Source organism: Arachis ipaensis, chromosome B06 (assembly GCF_000816755.2).
Source record: "Arachis ipaensis cultivar K30076 chromosome B06, Araip1.1, whole genome shotgun sequence".
NCBI classification, from domain to species: Eukaryota; Viridiplantae; Streptophyta; class Magnoliopsida; order Fabales; family Fabaceae; genus Arachis; species Arachis ipaensis.
Window position 1 is genome coordinate 112,478,150 of NC_029790.2, and position 13,263 is coordinate 112,491,412.

A 13,263-nucleotide genomic window follows, 5' to 3' on the forward strand; every position below is an offset into this window, starting at 1 on the left:
GTGTTGCTAACCTCGGTCTAAATTCCTTAACCTCTTCAAAGTCTAGATTAATATATAAAATTGAATTGTAATTAGTGTTAGAATACCCATTGTACCTGATGAAGAAAAAAACCTTAAAAACTGATAAAGATAAACTGGTATATGAACTAAAAAGATGTTGGTACTACAATTTGGATAACCTTAGAATACGTTAAACTTGGCAAACTGCATTAATATGATGTACTCAGGTGTGGCTTGTTGTTCAATATGTGTAACAAATTATGTGGCAAATTCCTCTCACAATGTACACCTTATCTTACTCTTATTCCTACCAATAATAAAAACTGAAATACTTATTGCATAAAGAAGTACTAAAAATAGGTTTTAACGATAACAATTAAATAAACATGAAAAAACTATCCAACACATACTGCATATTGTCCAACTCAATAACTATACAATTTAATTTTTTTTTCATTCTTGGTGAATTTGATGATGTCTTTTTTAGCAGTCAAAAGTCCAACAACATCTATTAAATATGACTAATTCATATGAAGTTAGAAAAAGTGAGTCGAATTTGTATTCGATGAAACAAAAAAAAGCAAAGTTTTACGAAATACCAATAAGGTGAGACTGGGAGTTGACATGTACATGTGAGAATCAACTCGTTTGGAACAAAGTGGAAAGCATTCGAAGGAAAATTGAAATCATCCACCATTCTTAATTGAGTTTTCCTCTTAAAATATAGACGAAGTTCATGAGTAGTAGGCTTATACTTTTGGTCATTCTTCGCTAGTGAAAAATTTACAATGGTGTATAACTTCCTATTAGTTATTTCATTTTCAAAAAATCTCCTATGAGGACCCACACCCATCTCCTGTGTATAAGCAGGTACAATATTTGAGAATCAATTATTACTTTGGGGACAATCATCAAAAGAACTGGCTATCACCGTACAGCTTATACAGAAGGCACTATGATGCCTATTGGATAAAGATAAGGTAGATTTCTACCTGACCCAAAACTAAGACAACATTGGCCTTAAGTGTACGAATTGCATGCAATAGCAACTGCAAGAAAAACCCAAAAACAAATGAGAAAGAGAGACAATTACAATTTAGATCTTTTTAATCAGAACTAGAAGTGTATTCTATATTTGAAAGGCATCCAATTTAACAATAACATCAAGTTCGAAGGTTAATTACATCATAGCCTACTCCCTCTATCCACCCCATGGTATTTATCACTATGCCCGAAGCACGAGATTCGGTATTTCCAGCAAATTGTCTCTCTAGCATCCCCCCAAGTTCCTTGACTAGCACTTTATACAATTCTACATTGTTACTGTCAAAACCAAATAGTGTGAATTGCAATTGGATTCTCATGTCCTTCATATATATCAACAACTTCCATTCTCTTAAATATTCAATTAAATAGAGGATATAAAAGTACAGCAGAAATTACCTTGGAGTTGTATGGCCAAAAAAGTAAACAAGAGGAATCTCAAGAGTAATTCCTTCAACAGGGTCAATGGGCATTTCAATTGGAGTAGCAACAATGCATCCAGGAATTGTTATAGATCCCTGTCCAATATCCAAGTCAACGAAGGTAGGCTTTGAACCCTGCTTAGCCGCCCAGCTAAGAAGCATCCTCGACAAGGTACTCTTTCCGAAGTCAGTAGGTCCTACAACAATCACTCTAGGCCCCTGGACAACCAAACCAGTTAATGCAATTCACACTCACATACACTAACAAACAAACAAAGCTTTTTGATGACTCTTTAGAATTTATTCAGCATGATTTATACATAAAAATAAAACCTTTAGCATGAAAATGGATGACAAAGTCACACCTGAGAAGATTCAGAATCACCAGAGGATGAAGCTTTAGCACGAGTTCTTCTGGCTTCTAATATAGCGTGCACGTTAACATAGCTAACCATTGGTGTCTACAATCATTCAATCAAACTCAAAAAATGACATTTTCCCTAAACAATTCAACCAAATCAAAGATTATAGTAGTAAAGTAGGTTTATCACTTTACCTCATCAGCAGTATAATCAGTTTCAGTAGTACCTTCCATTTCAATGGTAGCACCATACCAAGTAAAAACCTAAACGAAAAATCAAAGATAAGTAAGAGCAATAACAATAACAATAACAATGATAAATATGGAAGAATAGCAGAATATGAATTTGCATACAGCGAATTTGAGTCGGGGAGGGAAGTTGAGCCAAATTTCGGGTGCAAGCTCAGTGCCGAAAATCTCGGCATTTCCATTGAGAAGTGTAACACCCTAATTACCCTAAGCCTTACCTCTAGCCGTAAAGTAAAGGTTAATCAGAGGTTACGACAGTCCTAAGGCTTATATATGTTTATATATAAAAGGAAATAATATATTATAGAAGCCTGCTGAAGGGTATAGCTCAAAAACAGGATTTAAAAAGCGCAAAACGTACTAGCGAATCTACTAACTTAAAGCCCAAGAAATAAATACAGTATAGCAAAATATCATAGCATAATATTATAAGAATCTAGCCACAGCTCGCGGAGTTTAAGCCGGCTGGCCATATATACAGACAACTAGAAGACTGTAGTTCGAGAGGGCTTATACAAGTTTTGTTCTCTCAAATAAAAGCCTCTAGGCAAAACAAAATACAAAAGTGAGAGTATAAGTTAAAAAATAACCAAGATGACAACAAAATAGAATAAGATCCTCCGCTCTGCTACCATCACCCAACTCACTGCTGTGGGCTGCGACCTGCATCTGAAAAATAACAACAACGTATGGAATGAGAACCGGAGGTTCTCAGTATAGTAACAGTGCCCAATGATGTAAGATGTAAGGCTCCGGGATGACAAAAGAAATCCTAGAACTTCACATCACATACGGATATTCAAGCTTAAAACAAAATATAATTAACGTAAACCTTAAACAATAAACAGGGTTTTCTAAACTTAAAGGATTTCTAACTAAGACTAGTCACCACTGTCCCACAACCTTCACCAACCTACCCTTCGTGCGATCCCGTTGCCACTGCCTACCTAACCTCCTCAGCACCAGACAATCACAATTAATACAAGCAAGTAAAACACAGATAGTATACATTTACAACAAGTAATTCAAGAAGCAAGTAGGCATGTTATACGATTAGGCAAACTCAAGTAAACAAAGTAAGTAAGCATATAGAAAATGTATATGATGAATGTCTGTCATATTGGCTGTGATATCACATGTCGGTTATAATGCCAAACCCGACTAAAAATCCGGTCGACAACTCCCGGATTAGTCTCTCTATTGCACATAAGGAGGAATAATTCCGAGGGATAAGTGCCCTACCACCTTCTCCTTTCAGAGAGAAATATTCCGAGGGAGCGTGCCCTACCACCTTCCTCTGGTTGCCGCATGATTCCATGGGTTAGTGCCCTACCACCATGCAATCAGAGAGAAATCGCATTTTCAGGAGGAATAATTCCGAGGGATAAGTGCCCTACCACCTTCTCCTTTCAGAGGAAAATATTCCGAGGGAGCGTGCCCTACCACCTTCCTCTTGTTGCGAGAAATATGAGTGAGAAGCCTAGTTTTAACTCTCACATCCGAACGTAGGCGGGAGACTGCCACAGCCCCTACGACGGAGAACAATGCATATCGTAATTTCATATTCAATCTTAGAGGCCACCCCTTTAAACATACTTCCACTCATACTCATCTCAACCATCATCAAGTCATAAGTTTCATTCCAAACTCTTTAGTTCATCAGTCTCTCAAGTTTGTTATCAACAATCACCATATTCACCACTCTTCATTCTCTCTCAACCAACTCATCCTCACTACACCAGAAACCTAAACCTCCGTTTGCTAACTCTTCAAGGTAAAACCCAATTTAAACCTCCTAGGATGTTTTCCATGTTCCAACCTCCCAAAATTGAGCCCAAGAGTCTTAAAATGGTGTCACAGAGGCTTACAAGCTTGTTGGGAAGGTGAAATACTTGAAAACAAAGTTTTAAGTTTAAGAAATAGGGCGTGTGCGTACGCACAGGGGTGTGCGTGCGCACGCCGAGGAAGATTTTTAAAGTGTGCGTATGCATAGGTACGAAAATTCATAAGTCTGTTCACTCACACAAGCTGTGCTAGCACCCCTAACAGACTAACCTTCCCAACGTGTGCGTGCACACAGGGCTGTGCGTACGCACAGGTTGCAATCCCTCATTGGTGTGTGTTCGCGCACAAGCTGTGCTAGCGCTGTAAACAGCACGCCCATCCCTACCTGTGTGTGCGCACAGGTCTGTGCGTTCACACAAGTCTAAAATCTTGCAGGGTTGTGCGTGCGCACAACGCTGTGCGTGTGCACATACCAGAAATCACAAAATCCTACAACTCTGCAGAATTTCAGATTTTGACACCAAACTTTGAATGATCATATCTTCCTCTACAAAAATCCAAATTTTACAAATTTTATATCAATTTAAAGCTCTCAAAGCCATCTTTAATTTAAAAGCAGTCTCATGTAATTTTAAGTTTTGAGGCTCAAGTTATGATCCATCAAAGTTCACCAAAAATCCATTTTTATCCAAGATCTCAAAAACTCAATTTTAACCAAACCTCAAACCAATACCAATTCAAACACAATTCAACCATACCAAAACGGTCCAAAATTCATACCAAGCACTAATTCAACCATTTTCTCAATTACCCAACCTTCTAAACCAATCCACAAATTCCAAATCCAACCAAATTCACATTTTCCACTTTTCACTAACCTTATTATCATCAACAACCCCATCAACCATTAATAATCTTCAAAAATCATCATTATCCAATTCTCACATCATACACCAACACCATCATTTACCATAATCCACACAACTCATCAATAATTATCAGTAATATCAACAACTCTCAACAACCATATCAAATATCAACATTCATTCTCAATTTCTCAACATCAACAACCATCAACAATATTAACAATCACTACAAATCTTCATTAATTTCAAAAATCATCAATCCCTCATCAATCATAATTAAATCACACATTCATCATCAACCTTCATCATCGTCTAATGCCAACAATCATCATCAAATCATATAATCATTTTATTAGTGTTTGGATTCATTCCACACAACACCACCACTTCATTTATCAACCCTCATCAACAACACCAATCTTCAATACTCATTAACACCAACAATTCCCAATAATCACCATCTACTACAATAATCACTACAAGAAAAAGCAATATTTGTAACAAAAAAATTTGTTACAAAAAATCAAAATTTTGAAATAAAAGAATTTTGTAACAAAAAAAAGGGGCTGTTGCAGTATGTCCCGTTACAAAAAATTTTTGTAACAAAAAATGGAACTGTTACAATTCAAAGTGATATTTTGTAACAAATTTTTTTGATATGAAAAACCAGAAATTGTTACAAAAGTGATAACAAATTTTGATCTTCAAGGTATTTTTGGTGACAATCTGTTTTTTCCTATCATAAAATTTTGTTACAAAATGTAACTTGATTTTGTAACATTTTTTTTCTTTAGTTACAAAAGCAAAATAATTATTTTGTAACCATTTTTTTAATACAAATTGCATGCATAATTTACTAAATTATTTTTTAAATTAACTAATCTATTAACTATTTTAATAAGCAGGTCTACATTTATATAATATGCAAAAATATACATAATTCAAACATGGCTCATTTAGCTAAAATTGTTTTAAAACAAAATAACCTTAGTGAGTACATTGATTAGTTCTACAAGTTATATGTCTTGCATAAGTTCAACCAAAAGTTAAAAGTTCTAACATAGATTAGTGTCTCTCTGAATCAAAATATTTTTGAGCCCTCAAAGTAGCATGTGGCCACCATTTCAGCACTCATGTAAATAAAAAAAACCCGAAACAAAAAATTAGTAACAAGATATAACACTAATTATAATTTTTTTCATTAAGTTTTATCCAAAATATTTAGAAAAATTTTGGCAGAACCTCCCCTAAAACTTGGATATTTCCACTGTCTACGGTTCCAACAAAAACAACCAATTCACAACTTATTTCTCAGCCAATACACAACCAAATTTATCAAACCAAATAATAGAATATTTGTCATTTCTCAACCATGACACAAGTAAAATGTCATAAATAGATCCTTATACTTTTATAAAAATTTGGACATGATCTCTTCTGAAAATAAGACTTAACCACCCTTACGGGTCCCAACCAAACAATTTACCAAACTCTTTTCAACCTTTCTAGTATCAAATCAATTCAGAATCAAACAAATTCTAACATTGAATAAGCCATATAACGCTAAGGTTAATCTTTAATTTTATGAACTCATTACTGTTACTAAGACATTCTTAACTTTCTATCTTCTTTTCTGTTTTTAATATAGCAAATAAACTCGGAATTGCGCAAACTTTATGTCCAGACGTTCATCTTGAAATAAGATTTCTAAGAAACTAAAGATCATAATTTTATGATTTCTCTAGACTTAGGAATAGAGGAAAAACTGTGACTGCTCTGCATTGCATAAAACCAGAAAACAGCAACAACATGTGATATTCAAAATTCAGTATAAAATCCAAGTTAAATCCAATGACCTTAAACATTAATATGGTTTAACTTCACTCATCCAGGTTTTTTTCTCAATTGGTTTTGGGTTAATACCATTTTTAATGAAGAAGTTACATAACCTGGAAGTTAAGTAAAAATGAGTTAGAATCTCTTTTAGAAGTCAACAAGCTTAGTACCTTTCAATTTGAATAACTTTTATTACAAAACTCTAATTAAGCTAAATTTTGGTTTGAAAACTCCTAGATCATACAAAAACAAGTGTGTCTTGGTTGCAACCCAATTGCTGTTTAATTCTAAGAGTTACAAGCATTGGAAGTTGATGCATAGCTTGCTGAAATCTGTTTCTTTCCAGCTTTGACCACCAATATTCAAAATTTCACAACTACCAATAATTAACTCATAAAATTATGAAGTTTTAGATCAATAAACCAAGTTAATCAAATTTTATAAAAAAAAATTTTTCGCTCCAAAACTCAGCTCGTAGAAGTCGTAGCAAGACAAACAAGTTGCTGCCTTGTTTGACCTTTTCTGCTGCAGGACAAATTTAACAACCTAACTTTAAAAATTCTCCATAAATTGTATATTTAACAAAAAGGTCTCAATTTTTTTATTTTAGTTCCTTATATTCCCAAGGTTAACCCAGACTTGGTCTCATGCAATTCTGATCATTACATAATTAGTTATAGCTTTTCAAAATTTCTAACTCCGTTTGAAAGTAATGCAGAAAATCAGATTTTACTATTCAACTTTGAAAAATCATAACTAACTCTCTAGTTAATACGAAATCTTCAAAATTGAATATTAATAACTATACTTATTGTAGTTCGCTTAGCTTTTAGTCTCATACTATTCCAATCTCTATTAAGTTGCTGGTGCACTTTCAAAGTTGCCATTTCATTTCAAAACTCTTATTTTCAACATAAAGTTTAGCATTTCAAGTTTAACTTCAATATTTCTCAAAATCAATTTCAAAATAATCACCAACCAATTCTACCACCATCCCAACATATTTAATAACCAGCCCAACAGTAATCAACCAATACAATCCATCAAGATTCAGCATTCAATCACTCATCAACAATTCGTAATTCACACGCAATCAATCAATTTCACAAAAACCACAAGCTCAATCACATTTCCAGCCACAATTCAATATCTACATAACCAATCAATTACTCATAAAAATTAAATCTATTTGCAGTCATTCAATAAACTTTATGGGCATTCTAAAATTAAAGTCATTTAAGTTAAACCCCCTACCTCGATGTCACCTTAATAATGAACTCGACAACAGCAGTAGGATTTCCGATGACTCTTCACTCTCCTAGCAGTAGCAGTGGCAGTGACATTAGAACTAGAATGGCAACCCTGACAGCCCTCTCCGACAGCAACAATAATAATTTGAAATTTTGATAACTGACAAATAATAGAATGGAGACAAGGTAGTAGAAATAAGATGACCATAAAGTAAAAGTGGAAGTAGAACAAGTTAAAGGAGTGAAGGACCTAAACTGAAATAGAGTCTGCAACAACACCTCCATCACTGGCCCCAACGGCAGTAGCGTATAGCTCCAGTAGCAACCACCATGGCATCGTGGCTTCAGCAGTGGTTTCCGATGGTAACAGCGGCGTGCAGATCGACGGGAACCTTCGTCTCCAGCAACGGCAGCAGCAATACGAGCCCCTATCTTCCCCGTCACGTCTCTCCTCTCTGCGAACTCCTATCTCTCTCTCTTCGGACTCGTTGGCGTTGGCAGAGGTGGCGGCAACGAACCCTAGCAGTAGCGGCGGCGGATCGGTCGCGATGGAGGCAGCAACGCAGACAGCATTTCCTTTTCTCTCTCGAGCGCGGGCTCTCTTTCTCTCGTGCGATAACGACGGTGACGGTGGCAAGGATACCCACCGCCACCATCTCCCTCTTCTCCTCTTCCCTCTGTGTCCCGTTCTCCCTCAATCTCTCATCCTCTGTTTCTCTAGTTCTCTCAAGAACTCCCTTTCCTTCCTTCTCTGTTTTTTCCCTTTCTTTCTGAAAGTATGTGTGTGCATTGTGTTTTAATTTAGGGATTTAGGGTATAAATTTAGGAATTTAGTGAAATTAGGATTTTATTTGGTAATTCTAGAATTAGGATAAAATATATACGAGTAATATAATAATTTTATAAAAATAACCAATTATAAAATTTTTTAAATTAAATTGTATAATACTTCTATTATTGAATTTTAATTTCAAATAACCAATTATAAAATTTGTACAAAAATATTAATTAATTAAATTCCAAATATTAATAAAACTAATTTAATTACTCTTAATAGATTAGTTTATAAAATAAGAAGTTTAAGTTAATAATAAGTCATAACTTTTTCATGATAAAAGTTACTTAAATTAAGTCATACAATTCTTTCTTATTTTTCAATTACTAAAATTATGCAAAATATTCAATTATAATAAAATTACTTAAGAATCTTAATTGATTTATAATGAAATTATCTCCGAATCTATTTAATTATTTCTAATAAAATAATTTCTAAAATTATAAAGTTTAAACTTAATAAGTTAAAATCACAATTTATTTATATTTAGATTTTCAAAAATGCAGGATGTTACAAAATAAAATTATTTTGAAAAAAATATATACATAATTTTTTTTACTCTTAAAGTGTTTAACATTTTGAAAAAAAATTTTGTTATAAAATATATTTATATTTTGTGACAAATAATTAACTTGTTACAAATAATATTGAATTTTATGACAAATTAATTTTTTGTTACAAAACAATTGGAGTTTTTTAAACAAAAAACAAAATTTGTTACAAAATATTTTGAATTTTTGCAACTTGTTTTTTTTTGTTACAAAATATTATATAATATTTTGTAACAAAACACCATCTCGTTACAAAAACTAACATAATTTGTAACAAAATAAAACAGGTTGTTACAAAATATTATAATAATGTTTCGCAACAACTTGTAATGTTGTTACAAAACATTATTCTTTTGTAACAATCACATATTATTATTACAAAATACTTTTTTTTTGTAACAATTTTAAATTTGATACAAATTTTTTGTTACAAATGTTCCATTTTCTTGTAGTGAATCCAATACTAACAACAATTAACATCAATTCGCATATTCATACACCAACAACATTCAATCCTATCTTAGGGCCAACTAGCCTAAGTGTCCAGAAACATTACATATTACATAAAGGAAACCGAAATCATACCTTGGCCGATTCCCAAATGCTCCAAACACCAAAACGAAATCACCAAACTTGATCCAAAGCCTCAACCAACTCCAACAAATAGCAAAACTCAAGCTAACAACACATATATCACTAAAATCAAAATCTAAGATACACAAAACAACTAAACATAAGGGTTTAGTAGAACCTTACCTTATTCAACGTGAATAGGGGTAAAATCCACCAATTACCCGCTACTAAAGGTCACCTAAACAACCAAAACCACAAAATCTACTCAAAAACCAAACATAAAAATGCGTAAAATATAGGGCTGGAAACTGCGGTTGGAGTTTCAAGTTTTTACCAAAAAAACTTAGATAAAAAGGAAGAGCTCGTTGAGAGCTTTGCGTGGCCGTAAACGGCTCGTCAATCGGAGCTCCAGATCAAAAGTTATGGCTCCCGGAACGTGGAGGTGAATAGTAACACCACCCCTTCTCTTCTCTTCTCTCAAAACCGCGTGGCTCTCTCTCTTTTGGGCTGGAAATAAACTCAAAGCTCATTTAATGAGCTTATATATGTTGGACCTTGGGCCCAGTTTGGACCCGGTCTAACCCGTTAGCATTTTTAGCCCGTTTGGCCCAACTTCGAGCCAAACCTTTAACACTAATGCCCGGTTTTCCATTTCTAACCTTTTTATAAGGTTTTTGACTGTTTTCACTTTTTTTCGCACAGTACCGGGTAGACTTAAACCGGTTCGACCGGTTCACGGTTTTTCGCAGAAAACACATTTTCTGACTCAGAAAGACCTACTGGGTCTAAAAATCACATTTAAATCCCCAAATTCTCATTCTAACCTTCCAGAATCTAATTTGGACATTTAAATGATTTTACTCGTGAAAACTCCGATTCTTACATCCTCCTCTCTTTAAAAAGATTTTTGCCCTCGAAAATCGTATCACGCGATGTAATATTGCTGCACGAAATTATGATCACACTTTTCACAACTCCAGTACAACTAACCACCAAGTGCACTGGGTTATCCAAGTAATAAAACCTTACGCGAGTAAGGGTCGATCCCACGGAGATTGCTGGCTTGAAGCAAGCTATGGTCATCCTGTAAATCTTAGTCAGGCGGATTCAATTGGTTATGAGTTTTGATAATTGAAAGATAAATAAAACGTAAATTAGAATAAAGATACTTATGTAATTCATTGGTGAGAATTTCAGATAAGCGTTTGGAGATGTGATGAGCGGATATTTTATACGCTTTTTGGGGGTAATTTCATATAGTTTTTAGTATGTTTTAGTTAGTTTTTAGTTTATTTTCATTAGTTTCTAGGCAAAATTCATATTTTTGGACTTTACTATGAGTTTGTGTGTTTTTCTATAATTTCAGGTATTTTCTGGCTGCAATTGAGGGAGCTGAGCAAAAATCTGATTCAGGCTGAAAAAGGACTGCTGATGCTGTTGGATTCTGACCTTCCTGCACTCGAAATGAATTTTCTGGAGCTACAGGACTTCAAATGGCGCTCTTCCAATTGCATTGGAAAGTAGACATCTAGGGCTTTCCAGAAATATATAATAGTCCATACTTTGCTCAAGGATAGATGACGTAAACTGGCGTTCAATGCCAGTTCCATGCTGCAGTCTGGCGTCCAGCGCCAGAAACAAGTTACAAGTTGGAGTTCAACGCCAGAAAAGGATCCAAAGCTGGCGTTGAATGCCCAAAACAGCCCTATGCACGTGATTAGCTTAAGTCTCAGCCCCAGCACACACCAAGTGGGCCCCAGAAGTGGATTTCTGCACCATCTATCATAGTTTACTCATTTTCTGTAAACCTAGGTTACTAGTTTAGTATTTAAACAACTTTTAGAAATTTATTTTGTATCTCATGACATTTTAGATCTGAACTTTGTAATCTCTGACGGCATGAGTCTCTAAACTCTATTGTTGGGGGTGAGGAGCTCTGCTGTGTCTCGATGAATTAATGCAAGTGTTTCAGTTTTCTATTCAAACATGCATGTTCCTATCTAAGATATCCATTCGCGCCTAATTATGGAGAAGGTGATGATCCGTGACACTCATCACCTTCCTCAATCCATGAACGTGTGTCTGATAATCACCTTCGTTCTACATCAGATTGAATGAATATCTCTTAGATTCCTTAATCAGAATCTCCGTGGTATAAGCTAGATTGATGGCGGCATTCATGAGAATCCGGAAAGTCTAAACCTTGTCTGTGGTATTCCGAGTAGGATTCTGGGATTGAATGTCTGTGGCGAACTTAAAACTCACGAGTGCTGGGCGTAGTGACAGACGCAAAAGGATAGCAAATTCTATTTCGGTACAATTGAGAACCTGCAGATGATTAGCCGTGCGGTGACAGCGCACTTGGACCCTTTTCACTGAAAGGATGGATGGTAGCCATTGACAACGGTGATCCACCAACACAGAGCTTGCCATAGGAGGACGTGCGTGCGTGAACAAGAAGACAGAGGAAAGCAGAGATTCAGAAGACAAAGCATCTCCAAAACTCCAACATATTCTCCATTACTGCACAACAAGTATTTAATTCGCACTCTTTTATTTTCCACAATTTAAACTGATAAACATAATTAACTTTCTGACTAAGATTTACAAGACAAACATAGATTGCTTCAAACCAACAATCTCCATGGGATTCGACCCTTAATCACATAAGGTATTACTTGGACGACCCAGTACACTTGCTGGTCATGTGTGCGAAATTGTAAGAGAGTAACAATTTTGTGCACCAAGATACTTTGTTGCTTCTGAACCTCTGCTTTCCTATTGTCTTCATCCAATCATGTGTGCTTCCTTCCATGGCAAGCTGTATGTTGGTGGATCACCGTTGTCAATGGCTACCATCCGTCCTCTCAGTGAAAATGGTCCAGGCACGGCTTCTGTACGGCTAATCATCTATCGGATCTCTCGTCTCAGATGAAAAATACCAGGCACAGCTACCGCATGGCTAATCATCTATCGATTCTCACTTGTGTCGGAATAGAATCTCTCTATCCTTTTGCACACTGTCACTGCACCCAACATTCGTGAGTTTGAAGCTCGTTTGTTCTAGCTTTTACCATGAAGGTTCTAATCTTTGTCAGTTTGACTGCTCTGTTGTCAGGAGATGCAAGTCAAAGTCAAGAACCAGAGGCCTAAGAGATTATACTTAAGCTTTCGTCCAATGATACGAATACAATATCAAAAAGTGCTATTTATACTAAATTAGTTACTAAGGATTACAGAAAATAAGTAACTAAGTGCAGATAGTGCAGAAATCCACTTCCGGAGCCCACTTGGTGTGTGCTTGGGCTGAGCATTGAGCTTTACACGTGCATAGGCCTTTTCTAGAGTTAAACGCCAGCTTGGATGCCAGTTTGGGCGTTTAACTCCAGTTCTGGTGCCAGTTCCGGCATTTTACGCCAAAAAAGGGGTCTCTGACTGGCGTTGAACGCCAGTTTGGGCCATCAAATCTCGGGTAAAGTATGAACTATTAC

General features: G+C 35.4%; 2 protein-coding genes and 1 pseudogene across 2 annotated transcripts in view; 1 reads left to right on the forward strand and 2 right to left on the reverse strand.

The window, feature by feature from the left end:
• The window catches only part of LOC107604947, a 19,142-nt pseudogene extending 10,809 nt beyond the window's left edge, over nt 1-8,333 (reverse strand).
• Nucleotides 1-13,263, forward strand: part of LOC107604946 (protein CLP1 homolog) — a 97,831-nt gene that overhangs the window by 64,480 nt on the left and 20,088 nt on the right. The window lies entirely within an intron of this gene.
• LOC107647352 (protein CLP1 homolog) lies at nt 947-8,469 on the reverse strand. The gene is made up of 7 exons (XM_016351430.2): nt 8,332-8,469; nt 2,182-2,274; nt 2,023-2,091; nt 1,832-1,927; nt 1,444-1,685; nt 1,185-1,323; nt 947-1,049 (listed from the first exon to the last, which is right to left on the reverse strand). Exons 1-7 carry the CDS (start codon nt 8,467-8,469, stop codon nt 963-965), a joined length of 864 nt encoding a protein of 287 aa, XP_016206916.1. The 3' UTR covers nt 947-962.

Excerpts from the sequence above, each read along its gene's own strand:
- LOC107647352 (XM_016351430.2), bottom strand. The coding sequence starts at position 8,469 with ATGGTGGCGGTGGGTATCCTTGCCACCGTCACCGTCGTTATCGCACGA. Across the intron at positions 2,275-8,331 it reads CCGCCGCCGCTACTGCTAGG|GGTGTTACACTTCTCAATGG; the intron begins GTTCGTTGCCGC and ends TAGGGTAATTAG. Across the intron at positions 2,092-2,181 it reads CTCCCCGACTCAAATTCGCT|GTTTTTACTTGGTATGGTGC; the intron begins GTATGCAAATTC and ends TTTTTCGTTTAG.